A 26,239-nucleotide genomic window follows, 5' to 3' on the forward strand; every position below is an offset into this window, starting at 1 on the left:
AACTTATAAAGAATTTTGTGTAAATGAAGTTCAACAGATTTCATTCCAAAATCCCAATGGCACCCCAATCTAAAAGCAGCTTTCACTTACATAGAGATTCTACACATGAGTGAAGTCAATATCTAGGAATGATTCCAGTATGTCTTTTCAGAGCTCTACACTCACAATCAGCAGCAGATGGAAGAATTGGAATGTTTCATAACAGCAGAGAACACATAGGCAGCCAATGAGCCTATTCACACACATTCCACATATATGTTTTGTTCAGTATAACTTATTAATAGTGATATTTCCAATAGCTTGATTTGCTGCCAATTCCAAAAATCACAGGAGGTAGTCTCATAGAACGAAACTCTTCCTCGCCAAATCAAGTACTTAATATAGTATTTATCACACACACAGGTAGGAAAGCTCCTACCTGTAACTTTCAATTCTGTTGTTCTTCTTACAAGTTTTCCTTCATATTTAAGTTCACATGTGTAATTTCCTCCATCTTCTTCTTGAACTTCTTGGATGAGAAGAGCGTTTCCCTTCTGTATTATTATGCTTCTCCACATTTTTGGCTTGCACTCCTGCAGGGAAAATAGTTGTAAGTGAAAAATAAATATTCACACTCCTAAGACTTAGAATTGGCAAGGTAAAATTGCATTGTTGTATCCTTCCACATAGTCTTCCAAATGTGTAACTAAAAAGTTTAAACACTGTCCAAGCAATATCATAGATGCATATTATTGTGTCCAGTTCAAATATCATTACTTACAACATCAAAATTCACATTAGAATCCTGTCTCTGAAAGCAAGAGGACTTGAGAGGTACTAACCAAAAACAGAAATACATACAAGCTTACCAAATGCAGAGTTACATAGAGTAATGTTAGTGTTGTTAAATATTATTTTAATGGCATGTCTCTCTAACTAATACAGGTCTTTCCTAATAGTCCCAAGGGACTATGGTTTATTTAGCCATGTAACATACTTGATGGGACTCTGGAATGTCACTGAACATTTATAAAAGGCTTTTATATTAGCAATGAAGTTTATAAGTATTTCATTAGATATTCTCTATTGTAAAAACAAACCAAAAACCAACCAAACAAACAAAATACTGATATCTCAGAATTTCCTTTTTTTGTGGTCCAGAGAAACAGAAGGAAATCTAAGGAAAAGCTCAGCATTTCCTCAGAAACACAGAAAATGAAGATGTGTTTGTTATAGTAACAGCATAGAGGACTCAACTTACTTTGTGAGTTTATTGATACATGATGAGAGAAGAAAACTTTAGTTTTGAAACAAATCCTCTTTTCCTTCAGATCTGAAAGTGGGGGAATCTTGCTACTACTTTGGACTTCCCAAGAAAGGAATGGACAATGTTTTTCCAGTAAGTGGCAAGTATATATCAATCAAGTATATAAGAATATTCAGGCAAGTAGCTTTGATTTGAGAATTTTCCCAAATTACTTTTATGTATTGCTGCAAGTCTCTCTACTTCCAAGTGGAAATTTTCAGCCAAATTGATAGCCAGACATTGTACAAATATTAATGAAAACATAATGAGTAGCTATACAGGAGAACTGAAGAGTTCAGACAAAATTATTTCATCGTCATCATTCTGTCAGTTGAGGCAATAATAAAATTGAATACAAAGTAGATTATGGGGACAATAGTTGAAAGTACTTTTGCATCTGACCCACTGTAGTGGATGTAACATCTGCATCTACTCTTCTTTACCCCAACATTCCTTCTACATATCTCAAGCTCTCACAAATGTTGGAATATGTGTTGACTCTCAATCCCCAGCTGTGAGTGCCTGTAAATGTTTATAAATTATTTGTGAGAGCAAGTACACATTTATTAGATTTTCACTATAATTTTTTTCTGTTAGCAGGAGATTTGGTGAGAAAGCACAAAAATTGGCACTTAGGTTCACAGGTATACTATTCAATAGAGACGTTCAGTACAACTATCCAAACACATTTTCATAGAGTAAATAAAAGTAGTAGAACAGAGGACATCTAGATGTAAGACTGCTTTCCTCCCCAGAGTCTTTCTGAAGAACAGTTAAGAGTCTGTCTGAAATTATATTACATACCATGTCTGGCAAAGGTTTATCACCTATATGAGATTTGCTTCTGAGCTAAACCTTGGGATATAATGTTTCTGGGAAAATGAAGAAAAGTCTAAACAGAGAGGAAAAAATCAGCCCAGCTGCCACTAACGTCATACAACAATAATCCACAATTATTTTCGCATTGCTTCCAACACTGATAGCCTCAGATTTCTAAAGAATCATTTTGAAGGTCATTAAACAAAAATATGGTCCCTCTGGGCATTTTGAGAGGAAAGGAAAATGAAAACTGAGCTGTTGCGCTCTCACATAGTGGAGGTGGGGGCCAGCAAAAGCCCACACACTTATTTTATTCAAAGATAAATGGCCTCATTTTCTAATGTCATTTTGGGGGAAATCCATATGTAATTAGTTACAACTACTTTTACATTCACTGACCGCAGTTCCACCCACCCATGCAGGAAATAAAAACTAAAATATGTAGTGGACTAAAACAAAACAAAACAAAACAAAAAAACAAAAAAACCAGTTTCTGATAAATAGCCTAGAGTTTTTACAGTCCTTTGAGATAAATCTAGACAGTCTTGTGTATTTTCTTTTTTTTTTCTTCATGTATTTATTTATTTCTCTTGTGTACGTTCTAACTTGCCATTTAGACATATAAATGCCTCCTTTCATCCAACTTGTGAAAATGAACTCAGGTCATCTTCATTCCTCTCCAGGCCACATGGTAAAGTTGAAACAGAAAACTAGGTTTGGATGAACATATCTCCAGGTTGAAATGCAGGGTTTACCCAACTTCCTTAAGCCTCAGTTCTGCACTTTCTACTATGGGGATAATATTAAGTACCATCTGCTTTGCTATGACCCAGAGGCAGGGGTTTTATCCACCACAATTCTAAGGCTGGATCGATAGTATCTCCCTAGAAACTCTTGTTCTGTTTAATAAACAATGGTGCTAATGGACTAATCAGATAAAAATGCATCCTCACTAATTGGTTAACTATCTGCCAGCCCCAAAATACTTCAGTTGCGTGAATATGTGCAGCTCCTTAGAGGGCACTCTAACACTAGTCTTAGCGGGTGGGTGGAGGAACTGAATTGACTGGAGGAACCTTTAAAAAGCATCTTTACCATCATTCGTATATGTCTGCTCCCATGTACCCACCATTCACAAAGTTACTTTGTTAGTTGTCTACCTAGGTCTATATAATTATATAGAATTGCAGATATTTTCTAGGCCTTTATTCTGCTTATTTGAATTATTTCTTCTCTAACTTACTGTCTGCTAAACTTAGTGATGTCACTACATCACTTCTATCCCCTACTTGCCACACTTTACTGTCTCATTCCCTGGCTCATTGTGACAGACCATTGAGTGAAAATGTTTGAAGTGTACAGATCAAGTCTTGGAAATTGTTGTTCTTCTAAGAATAGTTGGTAAATCCACCAAAGAATCATCAACTAAAAATTCAGGAATATTTACATTTACTTTCTCTGCTATGGATTGGTCATAGTTTTTGAAATAACCTGCAACAATGTGAATACGTTGCTAAAGGTCATGCTTATCGAAATTGTCTCCCTGTAGCTCCTTAACCTCCAGCTTCATTGTCTAGTTTCGCTACCCCTACATAGAGCAGGTTCTTTCAAGATATCCTTGCACAATCAACATAATTCCAGTCTATAAGCCTCAGTTTCATTCCCTTTTGACCCCTCTTTGGACACAGATATCCCAGGCAAGCAATTGCCGGACTGGGAGACTTGAATGCACAAAAGAGACATTTGTTGACATAGTCTCTTTATATTAACCTGTGGCCTGTCTCATGTGGACGTTAGAGGTCTTGTCTTGAAGTATTCACCACTGTGTTCATAATGCCCTTACGAGATATCATCCTCACACTCGTGGAAGTTTTTTAATCCATTGGTTATGGTGGTCATGGTTAATTTACTGTGATTCAGAACATACAATTTATTCCTCTCAGCCACAAGATCAGGGTGGTTGATTTAAATATTTCACCTGATTCGGAGGATTAATCTCAAAGCAGCTGTATGGACAAAGGCCAGTCATTAAGTTCGGATTGCCAAATCATTTATATCTGAATACCTAACCCCCACCCCTAGGACCACTTCTCCCCTTTCACCCAAGGCATCTATACATCTGGTAAATAGTCTTCAGGGAACCCACATTTTCTGACATATGAAAATAGAAAGATGGCTACGATCACCATAATTATAAACTAGGAATGAACATCAACTTTATCAGCTATACCTCTAACCTACCTCCAAAATATAAAATACCTCTCCAAGGAGTCTTTTTCTTTCAATGTTCTAAAGTTCGAATCATATCTTCATTCCAAATGTTGGTATTAACAGCCCACAGTCATGAAGACTTAAAGTTCTAGACTTCAGTACTTGAATAAGAATACAAGCCTTTTGTTTCTGAGCAGTTGCTGCATCTATTCTTTAAGTAGGGGTAATAATATTTATTAATATAATAAAGATTAAATGAGCTAATGCATATAAATACCCTATATTATAACATCTCATGCTAAAACTGTGCAATAAATATTAACTCTTATTGTATCACTGTTAACACTGTAGTTTTTTTTAGTTGTATAGAATTAACGTGACTAACATTTCTACAGGACACTAGAAATAACATGCTAAGCAGTTCTAGTTCTAGAGCTGGCATCATCTTTTTCAGTCTGTCATGAAAGGGAGTTTAAAGTCATCCCTATCATTCTTAGGAAAAGAAAACAGCTAAACCACCTGAAGCCCAGCAGTTCTCAGACTACTAGGACAGTTGATGTCATGGAGGAAACCTCCACCCCAAGAATGGAACAACAGAAAATCATAGCTGTTTAGGGAACAGTAACTAGAGTGAGTGACTGGACACTATAGCCTTCCACTTTGAATTGTACAAAAAATAGCCCCTCTTACACTTATAGCCTTCCTTTTTTGATAGTGAAATATAAGAATAAAGCTCTTTCTCGAGACAAAGCTCACTAAAATGCTGAGACCCAATCATAAGTCACAGAACACTTCCCCTGCTTCATACTATACTGGGAAAATGATAAGGTTCCTGTATAATAAATCAGAATCATGGAACCAGTCAGATGATTCCACAGATAATCATATTTGCCACCAAGCCTGTTGATCTGAGTTCAATCTTAAGGAATCATATGGTAGAAGGAGGAAATCAGCTTCCACAAACCATCTTATGATCTCCACACATATGTGCTATAGTGTGTACACTGCAAAATAAATAATAAATAGATAAATAAATAAATAAACAAATCAGATTGATTTCCAAAGTAGTTGTACAAGTTTTGACTCCCACTAGCAATGGAGAAGTGTTCCCCTTTTGCTACACCCTGCCAGCATGTGCTGTCACTTGAGATTTTTATCTTAGCCACTCTGATAGGTATAAAATGGAATCTCAGAGTCATTTTGATTTGTATTTTCCTGATGACCAGGGAAGTTGAGCACTCACTTATAAGTATATTTTAGCCATATAGTACAGGATAAACATACTACAATGCACAGACCCAAAGAAGATAAGTAACAAGGAGGATCCAAGGAAGCATGCTTAAATTTCACTCATAAGCAGAAATAGAATAGACTGAGGTAGTGGTTGAAGAGAGGGAACAAGGTAGGACAGAGAGTGCAGAGAGAAATGAGGGCAGGTATTAAACCTAGAGAATGCGAGAAGAAAGCAAGTATGTAGAGAAAAGAGAAACTGTGGGTAGGGGAATTCTGTGACAAGCTGGAGACCTACATCAGGGTAGGCTACTAGGGGGATATGAGGGTGACATTAGCAGAAACTCCTAGTAGCAAGGGCCATAGAGATTGAAAAAGGACACCCTCTAACTAGATAAGTCTCTGAGTAGAGGGAAAACACCAACCCACCCACAAAAACGTCAACCCAATATTTACCTTGCGTACAAGATGTGCAGGGATAAAGACAAGCAAACAGAACAGAGATTGAGGGAATGTCCAAGTAATGCCTGCCCCACCCAAAACCCACCCCATGGGAAAGAGGCAGCCCCTGACACTATTAAGGATACTCTGCTATGTTTGCAGAGAGGAGCTTTGTAGAGTTGTCTTCTGAAAGGTACCACCCAGCAGCACTTCAAAACAGATGCTGATCTTTTATTATACAAGATTGTTTCAGCTATTTTGTTTTTTTTCCATATGAAGTTCAGAATTGAACTTTCAATGTCTTTAAAAAATTGTGTAGGTATTTTGATAGGGATTGCATTGAATCTGTAAATTGCTTTTGGTAAGATGGCCATTTTTACTATGTTATTTCTCCCGATCCATGAGCAAGGGGGATCATTCCATCTTCTCATGTCATCTTCAATCTCTTTCTTCAGAGTTTTGAAATTTTTTTCAAACAAGGCTACCAAGAAGAGACTTGATACCCTATAAGCATATACAGGGGGAAGAGATCCCCCTCATTCATAGTCATAGGAGAGAGGAGTAAGGTGAAAATGGGAGGGATGGAGGAATGGGAGGATACAAGGAATGGGATAACAATTGAGATGTAATATGAATAAATTAATAAAATATATTTTTTAAAAGGGGGAAAACAGATGCTGAGACTCACAGCCAAACACTGGGCAATGCCTAGGGAATTCTATGGAAAAGTTAGAAAACGGAGAAAAGGACCAGAAAGTGACAGGAGCTCTACAAGAAGACCAACAGAGCTAACTAACCAGGGCCCAGAGGGACTTGCTGAGGCTGATACACCAATCAAGGACCTTGTATGGACTGGGCCTAGGCCCCATACAAATATGTAGCCAATGAGCAGCTCAGGCATTATGTGACTTCTCTAGAAAGAGGAGTGGGAGCTGTCCCTGACATGGACTCTGTTTCCAGTTTTTTTTTTTTATCACTTTCCTATGGCAGTACTGCCTTGCCAGGCCACAATGGAACAGGACATGCTCAGTCCTGATGCAACTTTGATGAGCTGGGGTGGATGGAAAGGAAGTATTCCACTTTTCTGAGGATAGTGGAAGTGGAAGGGGGAGAGGGAGGGAGGAAAGGTGGGGCTGGGAGGCAAGGAGGGATGGGGCTATGATGAGGATGTAAAGTGAATGATTTTTTTTTGTTGGTCAAATTTCTTTTTTATTTATTTTCCCCACTAAATGAAATAAAATAGTAAAGTTTAAACTCCTTTCCACCAATGCTTGTCCTGCCTCAACAGAGGAATATCAAATGGCTGAGAAACACTTAAAGAAATGCTCGACCTCCTTAGTCATCAGAGAAATGCAAATCAAAACGACACTGAGATTCCATCTTACACCCATCAGAATGGCTAAGATCAATAACTCAACTGACACCTCATGCTGGCGAGGGTGTGGAGAAAGTGAATAATTTTTAAAAAGTGTATATATATATGTGTGTGTGTATATATATATATATTCATGATTGAAGAAAAAATAGGCCATGACTTTGAAAGAGAACAAAGGAAGTATATGGGAGGGATTAGAGGAGGAAAGGGAAAAGAGAAGTGATGTAACGATATTGTAATTTTAATATTAAAGTGTTATTTGTAAAAAAAATATAAAACCAAAATAAATAGCTTTATTAGAAGTCACAAAATAAATGACAACACAAATGTCATTCAACTGGTGAATAGTCAGACAGTCCTTTCCTCATGATAAAAGTGTCTTTGAAAGTAATCAATACAAACTTAGTAAATTAAGGATGGAATACTTTTATGGCTATAAAATATACAGGTTTATTGTATTTTCAATAGTTATTCAATATTGTCAAGGATTTCAGCTAGTTAATTTATTAGTTAAAAAAAGGTGATGGCCTTATGTGTTGTATAATCAAGTCTCCAATGACTATTTTAGCATTTAAGAAAATAGTCACACATATATAAAAAAATAAAATAAATTTATCTCATTAACATGAATGATGACATTCATAGATGACCACTGCTAAATTAATATGTTGGATATAAAATTAAATATTATCCATTTGAGTATTTTTAATTTTAGAGAATTTTAAACATGTATACTGCATTATACCATTTCCCCCTTTGCATCCTCTCTCTAATTCCTATCACATCCCCAAACATTCCTTTTAAAATTCATAGCCATTTGGTGTTGCTTATATGTGTACACGTTTAGTGCTGATTGCTGGGGATTGGATAACCTATCAGGAGGGCCCAAGGGAGGAGGCTTGAATTTTACTTGGGAGGGAGGGAACCAGGTGGAGGATGGTGTAGCGAGGGGAACAGGAATGTGAACTGGAAGGTAGGGGTGAAGATCAGATTTGGGAGGAGTGGGAAGGGAGTATTGGGAGACAGAGCGAAAATCTTTGAGGGGAGGCATCTCTGGGAAGGGGGAGACTCCTGGGAGTCTATAGGGTGACCCTAGCAGAGATTTCTAGTAGTAAGGGATGTGGAGCCTAAAGTCATCACCTGCTGGTGGGACTGCCAGTGGAGGGAGGGAGACACCAACCTACCCATAAAACCTATGACCAAAAATTTGTCCTGTCTGCAAGAAGTGTAGGGATAAAGATGGAACAGAGATTGAGAAAATGGCCAACCAATGACTAGCCCAACTTGAGACCCACTCCATGGGAGAGAGCCAACCACTTACACTATTAATGATACTCTGCTATGTTTGCAGACAGGATCCTAGCATAACAGTCTTCTGAGAGGCTCCACCCAGCAGCTGATGGAAACAGATGCAGAAACCCACAGCCAAACAATAAGTGGAGCCCAGGGAGTCTTACGGAACAGTGGGAAGAAGGATTGAAGGAGCTAGAGCAGTCAGGGACACCACAAGAAAACCTACAGAGTAAACTATCCTGGGCCCATGGGGGCTAACAGAGACTAAACCACCAAATAAAAAGCATGCATGGACTGGAATTAGCACCTGCATACATAGGTAGTAGATGTGCAGCTTAACCCTTATGTGGGACCTCTAACAGTTGGCGTAAGATCTGTCTCTGACTCTGTTACCTGCCTTTGGATCCCATTCCCATAGATAAGTTCATTTCTCTGGCATCAGTGAGAGAAGATGTGCTTAGTCCTGTTGGGACTTGATGTAACAGAGTGGGTTGGTACCCATGGAAGGGGAGAGAGATGTGAGGGTGGGGTTAGGAGAGGAGGAGGGAGGGGTCTGAGATCATGTTGTAAAGTAATTTAATTAATTAATTTAAAAAGAAAAGAAACATCTTTGTGCAGCAGATAGTGACTTTTACAGAAAACTACTACTGGTCAAAATGTAGTGCTCTACTGACCATAGCGTGTCTAACCTCAAATGATACATAAACAACACAACCTCTAAACTTAAGGTTCAGAAAATATCTTGGAAGAAATGGCAGGGTGATTGTCGGAGTCAGAGTTACAGAATGCTAAGAGATAGTGTCTTTTATAAACGACAGGGTAGCTGTACCCATGGAATCTCAACAATATGGTTGCCTAAACTGAACTTGAAAACCGAAAAACAATGAGGGTTTTTTTTTCTTTCTTTTGAGACAAGCCTCTCTATGCAGCTCTAGCTGTCCTGGAACTACCCAAAGCAAGCCTGCCACAAACTCAGAGTACCCTCTGCCTCTGCTTCCAGGGAGCTGAGGTGGTGTCCTGATCCTGCTATTTTAGTTGGTGTTGTCTTGCAATATTTGTTAGTATATGACACAATCAGTCTCCTTTTGTGAATATTTTTCATATATATATATATATATATATATATATATATATATATATATATATATATATTCACATGAGCTTAGAAACTGTATAAATGTGTTTTCCAGTTTCAAACTTCTGAATTTTGTTGTATTAAACTGTGATAGTTTCCCATGCAGAGATAAACTTTAAATCTCTGTTAACTTGGGTCATATTTTAGATTTTTTCACATAATGGCTTTATTTAGATCTCTTCCAAAGTTACTGTAAGTTTTGAGTGTCTTACAGTTTGTCACTATTATAAATAGTATTTTTATTTTTCTCTATTATATATTTAACGTGTAAATGCAAAAGAAAATGTAATTAAATGTTTCAGTGATCTAGCTTATTGAATTATTTCAGTTCCTACTTTTGTTTTGTTGTCACATCATTTGGATATGCAGATATGGAATAATCAAAAATTAAGATATTTTATCTTTCCATTTTTTATATTTATACAGCATATTTCATTTAAGTTTATTATTGTATCATTTATCAACTTAAAATAATATTAAATAATCATAGCAACAGAGAGCATTCCTATTTTATATGTCAGGTCAAATATATATATTCATGTTTATAAGAATGGATATTGAAATCTTTATTAATAAAAATAAAACATTTTTAATCTCCAAAAGTAGAAAAATGTTGAATAAATATGGTAACTCCACCCTATGAACCACTAAAAATTAAATTAGATCTGGGACTGTGGATGCATCTCAGTGGTACAGCATCATAGGAGGATGTTCATGTTTGTGTGTAATGTTGAGTGCTGAGGATTAGTATACAGAGCATACTACTGTTTTTTATAAAAATAAAGGGAAAGAAAACATATTTGTGTAGGTATGCTAGTAAATATGTCTTATAGAAAGAATGTGTATGCATAAGTAAAGTTTATATATATTGAGAGAAGAAGCAAGAAAGAAGGCAGGGGAGTACAGTATAAAATAATGCAATATGCAAGTGATTTATGTTAGCTGATATAGTTAAAATATAGTGGAAGAAAAAGCTACAAAGGATTTTATGGACCTGTACATTGATTGATTTGTTAAAATGATGTGTACTCATGTACAAACACTCATACACAGAAAAATTAAATATAAATGCTCCTTAATAAAAATACTTAGGAGAAGTGTTTTGGATTTCAGATTATTTTAGATTCTGAAATCTTAACATATATCTAATAGGCAGTCACGAATATAGAGACCAAGATAAGTATAAAATTCACGTATACATATTTTATTCTTTTAAAGATTTATTTATTTATTATGTATACAATGTCCTGCCTCCATGTACACCTGAATACCAGAAGAGGGTACCAGATCTCATTACAGATGGTTGTGAGCCACCATGTGGATGCTGGGAATTGAACTCAGGGCCTTTGGAAAAGCAAACAGTGCTCTTAACCACTGAGCCATCTCTCCAGCCCCAACTTATGCATATTTAAAGACATTTTATATAGCTTTTAGTAGCTTTATACAAGAAGCAGAGATTAATCATGTGGGTTTTTCTACTTGTGGCATCATTGCTCAAAACGCTTCAGACTTTGGACTACTTCAAATGTTGATATCTCAGATTAGTGATGACCAACACCAACACACATTTATTTCTCTTCACTGTTCATTGAGCTTTGGGAAACACATGGAAAATATTTTTTAAATAGATTATTGTTATGTTTAGGCAAGGCATTTATTTTTTTGTCCTCTGTTTACTCATATAGAAGCTGAATTGGAAAAGTTATAATTCCCTATAATATAATTCCTGTTATTTGGTTCCATTTCACTTTCAACAGCAACAGAACATTTTCATTCTGGTTAATTTCAGTCTCTTTGGACATTCATAATCACTACAGAATCGTGAAGAATAATTTAGGCTTTGTTTATGGAGCAATAATTATGATAGAAACTTCTGTTTGCATCAGTGATATGAGCATGCCATGGGTGTAGAGCAGCTATTCAGTGGAGTAATCATTATGTTGCTATGATGATATTTATTGTTGGATCTAAGTAAAGAATTTGAACTCAAAGGAAGCAGAGTAGAGTAACCAAATATTAACTGCAAGAAGGAAATATTTTTCCAATACCTCAAAAAATATACTGGGGTTTGAATATGAGAACCTTCATATGAGAACCATTGGTTAACAATACATTTTGATACCTCAGAGGTTCTTTAGTAGCATATGCAAAATGAAGATACCACATTATTATGTAGTTTCTCTGTCTGAGTCTCTTCTTGCAAAAAAAAATGGGGATAAAATATTTATGTAGGCAGTTCTAAGGATTAAGTTAATCCACTGAACAAGCATTTGGTGTAAGGAAAAAGGTAAATTTTATTGAAGGAAAAACAAACAAAACAAAACAAAGAAACAAAAAAGCCAACCAAGACAAGCAAGCAAACAAAAAACAAAACAAGGCAGTGTGTGTGCCTCTACCAACTAATGAATAAAGATAATGTGTTATACAGATATAGTAATATGCTAACCATGAAAAGGCAGGGAATCCTGGAAATCCTGTAATTTGGGACAGCATGGCTAGAACTAGAGATTACGGTATTAACTGAAGCCGGGCCCAGAGAGACAGGTACCAAATGGCCTCACTCATGTGTGGAATACAAGAAGCCTAGAAGTTGAGAGCTGAACTCTCAGTGTAGGGGAGGAAGAAAGGGGAAATTCTGGTTAAATGCATAAATTGACATTTATATAGGATCAATAATTTGTGACATAGTATTATTTATACAGTAAGTTGACTATAATAAACAGGGTATTGAACATTTTAAAATAATTAAAAGAAAGGATTTTAAATGTTCTCACCACAAACCATACATGTCTGAGGAGATAGATGCCGTGAATCTAATATGAATATTGCAAAATGTACACATTCATTAAAATATCACACTACCCAACTCATATGCACAATTTTATGCTTTTCTAGCATTTAAAATAAATCTAAATTTAATAAACTAAAATTTAGACATTATTATTCAGGCAGAGCTTAGAAATCCTTTTGTTCTAGATTTATTGGCCCATTTGGAGAAGGGAGTGAGGGTAGCATTTCCCAAAGAGTAAGTGGCTAGGGGTGTTGAAAGACACAAGGAAAAGGGAAGAAGGAAGTTAGCAACAGATAAGAAGATGAGATAGAATGAATTACTACACACCAAGTCTGCTGACCTTGATTTTACCTCCAGCTGCTAACTCTGGGGTAGGTCACCTCCCCTTTCCCTCCTATGAAATTCAAGTGAACTCTTGTTTACATTGGGGGAGGGCAGCACTGCCATTTTTCCACCATCCTTCTGTCTTATAGAAATGTCTATGATCAAGAATGAATCACTGTAGAAAAGCAGAGTAATTAAGAAATTGATCTCTCAACTCATAGGGCCTTGAACACAGGTCAAGCTTCATTAGCTCTCGAAGCTTAGATATGTTGCATCTCTCGAGGCTTCTGTTTTTCTCTTTATTAAATAAGTATAAAGGCACTCACCATACAGAGTTGTACTGAGACACAGCTGAGATAATGTAGAGATTGAGCGTATTATAGGGAATGGCAAATAATAATTGCTAAATAGATATGAAGGAGGTTGATGATAGCATAAAAGGTCCCATTAAATTATCTATAGTCTCCGTGAAGAAATAAATGTTACTTTTAATAACATTATTGTTGCTAAGAAAAAAGAAAGAGTATAAGTCATACGTGAGCATATTATCTGTTAGTGAGTTCTTCCAGGTATGAAAACAAACATGTTTCCAAATGTAAAATTTCCTAGGAGCTTGGAATGTTCAGGTATTATAATCCTTGGGAAGAGTAGGGCCACAAGATCCTACAAAAATTACCAAATTTGACTCTTGTAAAATTGGGTCCAATAATGCACACATCACCTGTGAAAAATGTACTTGCTCACCTGTAGGTATCATACATAGACCTATATAAAGTGGCGCTTGCTATGGTCAAGAAAATTCCTTGGGACCATAAGTGCCCAGACTTGCAGCAGGCTTCCCTATCAGGCCTGCCCTTGTGTGCTATAGTCTAGACCTAGTGCCCCTGGAAGCCGGATTCCACTTTCTGTCCTGTGTTCTTAGGCGAGGAGGAGCCAACTAGCTTCAGAAATGTAGGCAGGTGTCAAGAGGGGCTGTGTTCCTTAGTCTATCCTTTTTCTCATCTATTTACTTTCCTATGTTCTTCTAAAGCTATTACTCTTGAACGATCACCTTCATTCATTCTCACTGGATTCCCGTGACTGCACCTTCTACTCCTGCTGGTTCCCTCAATATTACCTCTACCTCAGCATATATATTCTTCATTCCATGTTTTTCCATTAAAGCCCTGAGTATAGCTTATGCTCAGTTAATCATAATCTTGTGTTTCTGTGTCTATATGAACAGCACAAAGCCCAGTTGTCACTTCTGCCTCTACTGTAGTCGCTTACATTGTACATCATGTTAACAGTAGCTATCCTTCATAAGTGGTACTACTGATAATAACGGGCCTTTCTTCTTTGTGATACATATTTCCATTTGTCAATCAACTTATTTTCATTATTTTTTATTTAAATCTTTACCATTCTTGCTTGGGTGGAAAATTTATTTGGTTTTTTTCAGTTGGGGAAAGTGGGTTAGCTTTGGACATCTGCTGATAAAAGTATACAAAATCAGTAACGTATAGAAGTCACATCCCTAGGTTATTTGTTTGTAAATCTGTTGATTCTTCTCAGCAAACTGCTTAATACAAAAACCTGACCAAAAATATGTCAGTTCTCAAGGCTGCTCTCAACTGAGATTTTAAAAAGTTCATTAGACTCCATGTTGAGTTACCTTGTACCACACAACATCAGGTTCCTGATCAGATTTCTTAAAGTCATCCATGTCTGGGCAGGAGATCTCCTTTCTTTTAGTAACTTCAGATTTCTCTAAGTAGCGGATCCTGCTATTGTAGCACAGGCCTGATTCATTCTCTGCAACAGTCAAGGACATGGACACCTTCATACAGTATGTGGAGTTCCTGGAGGAACAAAGAAATAAGAAAATGGCTTTATTGACTGCTTACAACCTTTGTACTCTATATAGTTCAAGAGTATTGACTTTTCCATTTTAGGCACTGCCTAGAAATGAGAAACGACATCAAGCCAGGACGTAGCAACTTCTTCAACCAACAAAATGATGTGAAGCAAAAATGGTTATGAGAACAGTCCTGATTATAAGAGAGCTACAGAGCTACAAGGAAAAAGGTAGTAATCTATGAAACTGATACACAGTCAGACTTTTCTCCTAGCAATAAATATTGCTTCCTTAAAACTTTGAAAAGGGAAGTTGTGAGATGTTGCTGAAACTGTGGTCATAACCATTTCTGCTCTTCATCTGTCTTTTGACAGTTCTCCCAGTGATTGCTGAACTTAACATTGGTTTCTACCCCAACCTTTTCTTCTGTAAGAAAGTACATCTATGAATCCAGATTAACATACAAAGGATACCTGTTAACATATATAGCATTTCTTCTACCTACATTTTTAATTATCATAAATAAGAATGTAGTGAATACGCTTATATACACAGCTTGACACTAGTCTTCCAAGGGTAGAATCACTAACTTAACAGAAATATATATTTCTAGTCGAGTTTGAGATAAACCATTACTTATCACAATATAAATTGTTTTTTATTGCCCAAGAAGAGGGCTGAATTCAGTCAGTGGTGACCTGAAATAACAAACCAGACTCCTACATTTGGAAGTCTCAGAAGGAAGGTGTCCCCTACTCATCATAATGGTTGATGATAGTTGTCAATTTGACAGGGCCTACAATCACCTAGGAGAATGGACCCCTGACTATGGTTTAATACAGGATCTCATTCCCTGAAGTGGTGCCACTCATATTCAGGGTAAATCTTTTATCACAAGAAACATATATAGGTGTTTAAAACGCCTCTTGCAATCTGCTAGTGGTTGGAATTCCCACTCCTAGACAAAGATCTATAGTCAAATAGTCTTCTAGGGATGAGGTCCTAATTGGTTATCTAATAAAAAAAGAGGCCAACCCTGAAACTGTATACACACAAACAAGAAAAATAAGTCCAGCAGGTTGTGTTTATATATCTGTGCATATGTGTGATGTAATGGTAATAATCAATGTAAAGGACACTATCAATTCAAGAGTGAGAGGGAATATGGGTGGAATTGAAGCAAGAGACATGGAAAAGCCTGGAGGGAGGAAAAGGCAAGAAGGAAGAAATGTAATTACAGTTTAATTTAAAATATATTTAACAAAGAAAGCATCCTATTACAGTGTGGCTAAATGGGATTAATTTTGTCCACCAACATTATCACTCTATAGGCATTTCAACACTGACATTTATTACCTGGTCACTTTAGAAATCATGTGAGTTGATGTGAGAATATCTATGGATGATATTTTTGCTTTATTGAAAGTTAGATATAGGTACCACACAATTTATTTCCAAGAACATGAGTTCAAGAAACATATTTTAGGTTGGTGAGGTAGCTCAGTGATTAAAGTGTTTTAAGCACAAACATAAACATCACAGTTTGGATTATTAGAACCCACATGGGTGGGCATGGCAGCCAGCCTGAAACTCCAGCTTTAGAAAATAAAGTTTGCAATGAGATAGCTAGAAAGATTAATCATGTGGGTGACTTCTGGGACTTATTCAAATACCAAACCTCACTGAACAAGCTGGAAGAGTAACCAAGGTTTAAGTCCTGACATCAATCTCATATCTCAACATACATGTGCTTCATACATACCCATATAAACACACACACACACACAAGCAGAAATATTCATCCACATATATGCACACCAACTATACATAGAGACATACATACATGAAAATAAAAACAGAAAAATAAAAAATATATTTGATGAATTTGAATAACTTAAAAGAAATAAATACATAATTTATATTTGCTTCTTTTTATAAAGGATTTTTCACTACCCTTACCAGAAGATCTCAACAATACAAAGGGATACTGTAAAGTATGAGAGACAGGATGAGAAGCATCTTGACAAGGACTGAGGTCAACTGTAAATCTCGGTGTGAGTGTTCAATCTTTCTTTCTGGAGGATATTTCAGGACATCATCTAAATTAACATTAACTCATTGCTAACAATACAAAGCATCAAGGCTAGCTGTACACATTGATATAGTTTTACAATCGTCTATCAGGTGGAGTTAGCATGCCAACTACTCATTTGAAGAGGGTCCCCAAATGATTGTTGCTAATCATACTGTTTAGTGAACTTCCATTGAAAATTTACAACATCCCAAATATACAAAACACAGAAAGGCAGAATACTGTGCACGTTAGGTTTACAAAAAAAATGTAATAAAAAAGATTCCTAATCAGTGAAGATAATTAAAAACAAAACACTCATAAATTTGGACTGGGCAAATGTATTCAGAGACTAGTATTAAGTAGACCAACTCTGGAGTTCAGGTAAAGCACCAGTATATTCTGTATGATACTGCTTTCCACTGTTTCTACTGTGGGTTTCCAGAACCCAAACAAAAAGAACAAGTGATTGGATCTGGAGAGAGATGGCTGATTAAGTGCACTTTTTGCTCTTGCAGAGGACCAGGGTTTGGGTCTTAGCACCTACATGATGGCACATAACCATCTGTAACTCCAGTTACAGGGGATCTAATCCTTCTTCTGGCATCTACAGATACCAGACATGTACATGGTGCACATATATGCGTTCAAGTAAAATACTCATACACGTAAAATAAAATTTAATCTAAAATTTGCAAAAGAACCATTCCTTGATGCTATAGACTTTGATAATATATGCTCCATGATATTAGCACATACAGGTAGGAAAGACTTAATTACATACCTAATATCTTCCCATTATTACCTCCATGAGAAGAAAACTAAAGACCAGAATTATCAATAATAGAAACAATATGTAGAATATTTTATTCTATAAAAAAATCACTATCTAACATGCAGTATCACTGAGCAGAAAATAAGATAAAAGAAAGACAAACCTACAAAACAATCTCATAAAGGCCCGGATGCCAAGCACAGAAAACTTCTCTTCAAGGTGTTGATCAAAGAAGTCTGAAAGTCTCCCAAAACAATTCGGCTACTGACCTTGTCCTTGGGTGCCTCCTAGAGCTTGAAGGCAAGTCTGTATTACAGGAAGAGTTTAAACTGAGAACTTGTAAGTGTAGACCTGGAACTCACCTGGAAACCTACTCAATGAGGGCTAATTATCATACTATCTAAAAGTGCTATGCAAGCTGCCATGGGAGAAAAAGTAATCAACAGTACCACCCAGCTGTAAAACCTATGAACTACAACAACAACCAGCATGACAAGATACCCCTAATGGTACAAGCCTATAAGCTACAACAATGACTAGCATGACAAGATATTCCCCAATAGTACAATAGTGAATTTATATTTGGGTATAACCAAATATATGAGAAGGACAAGTTCTAAATTTGTCCTACCAAATCCTGGCCAAATACCCATGGATCCTAGAGGAGAACCTACTACTGACACTTTGCTAAACCACTGTAATTTATAACTGGATTTTAAATTTATCATATCCGTATACTGAGAGATGAATGTAGTTCTCACCTCTCACTAAAGGAGTTTCTTTGTACAACAGACAGAGGCCATTAAGAGAAGTCAAAATGCAGAGCTCAGCTGACTGTGGGGTGCTCAACTGTAAATGATACATCAACATAAACCCTAAACCTAAGGTTCAGGGAATAGTCTGGAAGAAGGTACAGGAAGATTGTGCCAGAGGACCAAGATATCTGCTAGGAGATAGTGTCTTCTTTATTGGAGAGGAAAGCTATATCCACAAAATATCAAAAGTATGGTCGCCTATACTTATACCCTAACCCATATAATAACACCAGTTGATATGTTAACTTGAATAGCAGAAATCTCTCGAGTCCCTACCCCTAGACGAAGAGCTATAGGCAATTATTGGCTGCTGAGAAAAAGAAACTCAGTCTTTTCCAGGAATGAGTTCCATTATAGGTTATTGAATCCTAAGTGATCCATCCTAAACAAATACACTCACATGTAAAACTAAATAGAATCAGCGGGCATACTCATATATATATATATATATATATATATATATACATTCATATATATGGTATTGTGCATGAGACAGAAAGATAAATAGAGTCAGAGAGAAAGACAGATAGACAGACAGACAGACAGACAGACAGACAGATAGACAGACAGAGCCAGAGGGGCAGAAAGAATAATTAAATACTAGTTTGTGAATTTGAGAGGGAGTTGAAATGGGGAGGAGGTACATGGGCAGAGTTTAAGGGGAGAAGGAGAAGTAAAAATGATGTAATTGCAGTTTACATATTTTAAAGCCTCAAAAGTTTTTAAATTAAAATTTAAAAGTTGGTTGGCATTTTAAAGTAGAATTGTAATAATACATGCCCTTTCCATACCATCATGTCAAATAAAATATATAAAATACCTGGCATAATATTTGTCATATATTAGATACTCAATAAATAACTATAAAACCAGAATTTTAGTATAATTTGCATTACTGATTATCATCAATAAACAATAACAATTGTAGTATGTATTTATATAATAATCTCAAGCAATCACAACTACATTTATAAACAACACATTGATTGCAAAGGGTTAAAATAGGCCCCTAGTTTAGGAATATTGCTTGAAGGGAAATGGTCTGAAAAGGATAATTTGGGGAAAAGGTCTAATACTAGAGGACCAGGAAAGTCTGAAAGTATCCAAAGGATACACAGAAGTAGATACAAAAAGGAGAGTGAATGAAAAAGAAACTTCCAGGTACAATAAAATACTAGCTACAAGACAAAGGTCAGAACTTTGGAGGTCGAAGGGTTAATGATGGCCCACTAAATTTTCTGAGGTCTTCTTGGACAAATATTTTCTATAATAAAACCCAGACCTCCAGGCAAAGATTTTCCTCATTCTCCCACCACCCCTCTAAAGATTACTTGATTTAGGTCCTGCCAGGAGCACTTGTATTAACTTGGGGTGACCATAAGGGCAGGAACTCACCCTGAAGATGGCTGATGAGTTGCAGGAGGAAATGTTTCAATACTCCCTAACCCTTCAAACACAAACAACCCTAGGCCAGGGCCCTGCATAAACTCACCCTGGCTCTGTTCACTGGCATGTCAATTGTAGCTGACAAATTGCTTGTTAACCTATGAACAAGTCCTAATATGAAGTTGCTGGTGATAACCAAGGTCCCTGGAACTTAAAGACAAAGCCCAGTTTGAGTTCTGTTGTCACTGTAGCTGACCTAGTAGAGGTGTGGAGGTGTGATCAAGGCTCCCTGACAGTCCAAGATTCAAGTTGATTTTTATTAGTCATGTAATCTAGCCCTGGCACAGTTCTGGCTAACAATCTTGCATTATTTAGATTTTATTTTGAAGAATGCCTCAGGCCAGTTCTATTTAAAATTTTTCCTACAATTCGGGCCTAAAACTGTTACTTTTCTTTCATTAGGTACAATTAGAGCTCTGCAAGGTTGAGGAGGCAGACTAATGCATATGCAAGAATGACGAACATAATTTTTTCTCTCCCTCTTCATATCCCAAGGGGGACAAGAAACACATTGTGGATTAATGTAAAGAAAGGGCCTTTACAATGATATTCCAGCAATGGCTTACAGTTCCTTGCATTGGTAATCTTTGCAGGTAGAGTTATCTCTTAGTATCCATAAGGGAACTGCTCCCGAATGCCCCCAACACACCTCCGTAGCAAAAAATTTCTGATATTTGAGCTTATTTTTTAATATAAGATGATATTACATTTACATATAACCTATGTATATTCTCCTGCATATTTTAAATCATTCCCAACTGACTTATAACTAATGAAATGTAAACACTATGTAAATATGTAAATAAGAGTTATACTACATTATCTACTGAATACTGACAAAACTTGGTTCATGTTTGGTACATGTGTGATTATTTTATTTTTATGCATCTTTGGGTCATGTGTATTTGGGTCCATGAATATAGAACTTATAAAACAGAAAAGCTAACTCTATTTCCATGTCTTTTATCAGTTATTATACCAGACTGTGAGAAAACAGGCAAGCAAGGTAAGTGTCAACTAACAGGAATAAAATCTAAATGTAAAGAAGATTTTAAAAAATATCTTTATTAAATGTGTCTAGCAAGGATCAAGATCTCTTGGATTTTACTCTCAGAAATTGATACTAACACTGCTTAGAATCCAAACTAACTTGTGGTTACTCATACCAATTTGGTAAGCCGATAAAGGGAGAAATAGGTGTTTATAGATAGTGTACTAAGAATAATTCTATTAATGTGTGTTGCAAATCTGCTGCAAAATTTTGAATAAATATCATAGGTTTCTATACAAAAGTTTAATGACAGCTAGTTTAAGTTATATTTCTTGAAATATTCATTAAAACTCACATTTATGGGACTTGTTTATATTACAAAATCTAAAGTATGGTTTGAGTATATGTGATTTTGTGTAACACATGGGTTAACCAAGTGTCAAGAATCTAAAGAATTAGGGGAAATTATACATAAGAATAGAAGCATTAGTAAAAGGGCTTATGATATGGCTGAATTCTTTATAAATAGTTCCTTTCATAATCCTATTTCACCTCAAAATATTATTTTTGTAAATTCCAGAAACATCTAGTGATCAACATACTAAGAAAAAACCTTTCATTTTGACATTTTAAAAAATGTAAATTGGGACTGGAAAGATGGTTCTTCAGTTAAGAGCACTTACTTTTTCCAAAGTCCCCAGGCTTAATTCCAGCACCCATGTGGCTGCTTACAACCATATATAATTCCCTTTCCAGGGGATGAAACACCCTCCTTTGGCCACAACAGGCACCAGGCCTGCATATGGTGCACAGACATACATGTACCTATGCACAAAAAAATAATACTGTTAAAAACTGAAAATGTAAATTGACTAATGTATATAACTACAAGCCACTCTGCAATTGTTAAAAGAGACTATCCTCCTCAAAACATAAGACAATTGATTTTTTAGCGAATTCCAAGGTCCTTTTCATATTATTCCCCAAAATTTATTAGTGAAAGGTGGCTTTCTTGGATATAGTTTTAATTTTTTTTAGATTTATCTATTTCACGTGCATGAGTGTTCTGAATACATGTATGTCTGTGCAGAACATGCATGCATGATGGCTGTTGCTATTAAAAGAGGATATCAGATCCCCTGAAATCACAGTTATAGACATTTGTGAACTGTCATGTAGGTTTTAGGAATTGAATCTGAGTTCTCTTCAAAAATAGAAGTGATCTTTTGGAAGCTGCTAACCTGCACTTCCTGTTAACAGGTAATTAATTTTATTCCTTCTCAAGTCTCTGATGGGTGTGAAGACCAGATTAGTTTTACAATTAAGCTTAGTCATTTAGGGGTTAAGATGTTTTTAGGTCTAGATAGATGTTTTAAGTTGATAGAGATGAGATATGATATATATTGATTTACATTCAGAATTTTAGACTCATCAAGATAGGAAATATGTTTTCTTTCAAGGTTGCGATATATAAATAGCCAAAACACTATGAATGTAACATTAATATAATTTATGATTGTTTTGTGGTCTTCTTGCTGTATGTAGTTTATTATATATATGTGTGTGTGTGTAATAATATAAATGTATATGTAAAAAATAAGAAATCTTTTAAAAATGAAAAAGAAAGAAGTGCTCTTAAACAATGAGTCATCATTTCAGGCCTTTGAAATATTTTTGAACTTAATTGCACTGTCAACTTTAAGACTAATATAGACCATAACTACATAAAACTATAATAATATAATATTAATGCGATAATACACCAAAAGGAGGGCAAATTTGCAAATTTATTGATGTCATTCAATGAAAAAAAGTTCTACAGAATTATTATAATGAAAGTTATTTGTTACTTGCCATATGCTATGCTAGGTATATACATTGAAAAGTAAATGAAAATCTAATGTAAGAATAAAAAGTCTTTATGCTGTAAAAATGTTGGGAGAAATACAAGGTCATTTGAGAAAAATCCCCTTTCTATGGTTTTTTTTTTTTTCTGTTAAATACTTTTAGTTTGTAGAGTTGTGAAGAATTCACAGGTGTTTTGCTTTTTATATGATGTTTTTGTCAAAAAATGTTGTATTTCACAGATGATGTAAACAAATAAGGATGTGCTGGAGGTATGAACAGGAAATAAATTCTCAAGTGCTTTGATCTCCCATTGACATAAATATCCAGCCTTTGGCATGCTACTGTTAATCTCTAACTCAAAATCATCCACTTATTTCTTTATAGTTCACAGTAAAGTTAGGGAACATGTAAGGTTAACTTTAGAAAATAAAATAAATTATACTTGAGAAGATTGTTGTTTGAGAAAATATGGTCCCTAGAATCAGAGACTCGGGTTCAAATCTCACCTCTGTCGTATCCTAATGATGGGTCTTTGGCCAGGTGACTAAGTCTCATGCAGTTCTTTGCCCCACTTCCCTACCTGTGTGACCACCTGTGAGGCAGAGCAAGGCAGGAACAGCTGGGGGATGGACACCTCAGGTGGCAGTGCATGTGCACTCAAGAAACAGAGTTCTTGGGAGGCAGGTGTCAGTGAGACAGCTAATTTTATTGAGGGGAACAAAGGCTATTTAAACCTTTGGGGAGTAGGTAGACATTTTCAGGCTGAGAGTACATCATTGGCCTGGCCTACAGTTCTGGGAATGCCTTATTTGCATGAAAGAGAAGGATTCTGGGTGTTTGCTTATAAGGAAAGAAAGTTTCACCTGCAACCTGACCACCAGGCTACATGACCACCTCAAAAGTCGCAAAGGTGGAGGCCGCAAGGTATGTAAGGCTACATGTACAGAGACATGCAGACCCAGAACAGGGAGGAAACAGTCCTAATTTTGCTAGTCTCAAGACAAGATTTTCAGGGTTTGGACATGCCTCAATCTCATTCTTTCTCCAGGCCAGCTCCCCAGGTCACATGGCTCCCAGGTAATAGTCTCAGTTTTTGTTATATGAAAAAAAAAATGAGACTAGTAAAAGCAACCATGTTTATAGGATTATTACACTCCCAAATGTCAGATTTATAAGGTCTGAGATTTTGATGACTTTTCCAATTAATACCATAAACACTGATTGACAAAAGACATGGGACTCCTAGGCCAGAATCTATAAACAGTAAATTAGTAGTGGTGATGCAAAGTATTTGAATTATTTACTCAAATTTTTTTCTATAGGATAATTTGAAGGGGATCAATGGAAGAAAGGCGTTACAGTACAAAAGAAGAATCTTCAGCTTAAGAAACATTTAACTTTTATAATGGTCATAGGAATTCTAGATCTTTGCTATAGAGGGAACCACATTCTTCCTCCCGCCCCCCCACCCCCCCCACCCCCGCTCTCTCTCTCATCAACCGCTGCTCTAACCAAACTTGATCTTCAGTTTAGAGGGAGATGTTTTCTGAATCTTCCTAAATTGCTCTTTATAAAAACAACTTTTTAAAAAAGTAACAACATGCTGAAGAGATGGCTAAGTGGTTAAGAGCACTGGCTACACTTCCAGAGGTCCTGAGTTCAATTTCTAGCAACCACTTAGTGGTTCATACCTAAATATAATGGGATCCAATTCTCCTTCCTGATGCACATGACAACAGGGCACTCATGTACATAAAATACATGAATAAATAGTTAATTAAAAGTAACAAGGAGGACTTAAGGGAAGATGCATGGATCTCCCTGGGAAGAGGAAATAAAATAGACATTGTGGGTCTTGGGTAGATGGGGGATGCAGGGGTGAGGAGATAAGAATGGGTACAGGAAGGAGCAGGTTGGGGGAGGATGGAGGGGGAGAGTACTGTGTGAAACAACTGGAAGTGGGGGAAGGGACATCTCAGGGTAAAACTAGAAACCTAGGACAATGGAAACTCCCAAGAACCTACAAGGATACTCCTAGCAAAGACTCTTTATAATGGGAGATACAGAGTCTGAACTGCCCATCTCCTATACCAAGCAAGGATAATATAACTGCAACTTGATATACCATATTTGGCTGATATCCCTTGGAGGCCTATCTTTTTCTGAAGGGAAATGGAGGAGTCATGGATGGGGAGTAGGAAGGTGGACAGGAGGAAGTGGGAGGAGAGGGAAAACTATAGTCTAGATGACAGAAGAATCAATTTTTAAAAATTAAAAATGTTTTTATTTTTATTTTATTTTATTTTATTTTTATAGTCTATGAGAGAAGAATCAATTTTTAAAAATTAAAAATGTTTTTATTTTTATTCAAAAATAGTATTTTTTATTCATGTTGGGGGGACCATGGAAGACAAAAAATGATACTAGGTGCCTTAGAGCTGGATTTGGAGTTTCAGGTAGTTGTGCTGGGGACTGAACTCAGGTCCTCTGGAAGAACATCAAATGTTCTTAATTGTTGAGCCATCCTTCCAGTACCTCCATATAAATACTTTTGAAAAGAAAATATAGAACAACATAATGTGAAGTACTTTACTGAAAGCATTTAGTAAGGTGTCTCATATATACTTGGTGTTCAATACAAATGAACCACATTAGCCAGTACTATGATATTATTCAAACTATAAACTATATAAATTGATTTTGCATTCTTTATTTTACTGTCTTAAAAACACATAACATATCAAGATATAGTGAATATGTGTGTGTGCATATACAACTTGCTAAAGATACAATTTTAGACTAAAAATATAATTGACTTTTGGCCTATGGATGTAGCTTGGTGGTATATAGCACATGACTAGTATGTGCAAGACGACGTGGTTGTTCCTCAGCATATGTATGTGTACATATACATGTATGTGGATGCTCAAAATTAAAACTAAAATATTTAGGTACTTATTTTTAAAGTCAGTTAAACAGATAAAATACTTAGATACCACACATATATTTAACAGTTATTAATAAAATGAAAACAGACTCAGTAACTAAATCATCATGCCCTATACCTCCATGAGCTTTTATTTGATTTCTGTGTTCTCATTTTTACCAAAGATATTGAAAGACTTGTAACTACTCAAATTTTTATTTTCCTGCCATCATGTGCCTTCTGCCCTAGCAATCTTATCTTTCCATTGACTATCAGTAAAATCGGTAAGGCTATCTTCTTAGACAAATCCAATGACCCTGGCTTACCTTCATCCAGCCTGAATTCCATGTATTATTTGGAAAGACACCACTTCATTCACCTTGTAATCTACCCTGAGTTCAAAATATCTTTCTCTATCTCATTATGTGCCTAACAATACCTATCTTTGGCCGTTTTCCCCGATATAATGTGCAGATTCAACACAGTTATCAAAAATATTCCAAATGTTTTCTTCATGGAATGAAAAAAATAATAACCTAAAGTGTATAAGAAAGCATAAATATTCTAAATAAGCAAAGCAATCGAAGAAGAAGAAACAATACAAGAGTATCTAGAGTGTCACAATA

At 36.0% G+C, this 26,239-nt stretch overlaps 1 protein-coding gene across 1 annotated transcript in view; it reads right to left on the minus strand.

Annotated features, from left to right (window-relative positions):
- IL1RAPL2 (interleukin 1 receptor accessory protein like 2) overlaps positions 1-26,239 on the minus strand; it is a 1,137,954-nt gene that overhangs the window by 493,823 nt on the left and 617,892 nt on the right. Inside the window, exons 4-5 of the mRNA XM_084789849.1 lie at positions 14,559-14,745; positions 419-572 (exon numbers count right to left, since the gene is read on the minus strand). Of these exons, the coding sequence (XP_084645975.1) occupies positions 419-572; positions 14,559-14,745 (341 nt within the window). The remainder of the gene's footprint in view (positions 1-418; positions 573-14,558; positions 14,746-26,239) is intronic.

The sequence above is a fragment of the Acomys minous genome (assembly GCF_964271855.1).
Source record: "Acomys minous genome assembly, chromosome: 7".
Lineage (NCBI taxonomy): Eukaryota > Metazoa > Chordata > Mammalia > Rodentia > Muridae > Acomys > Acomys minous.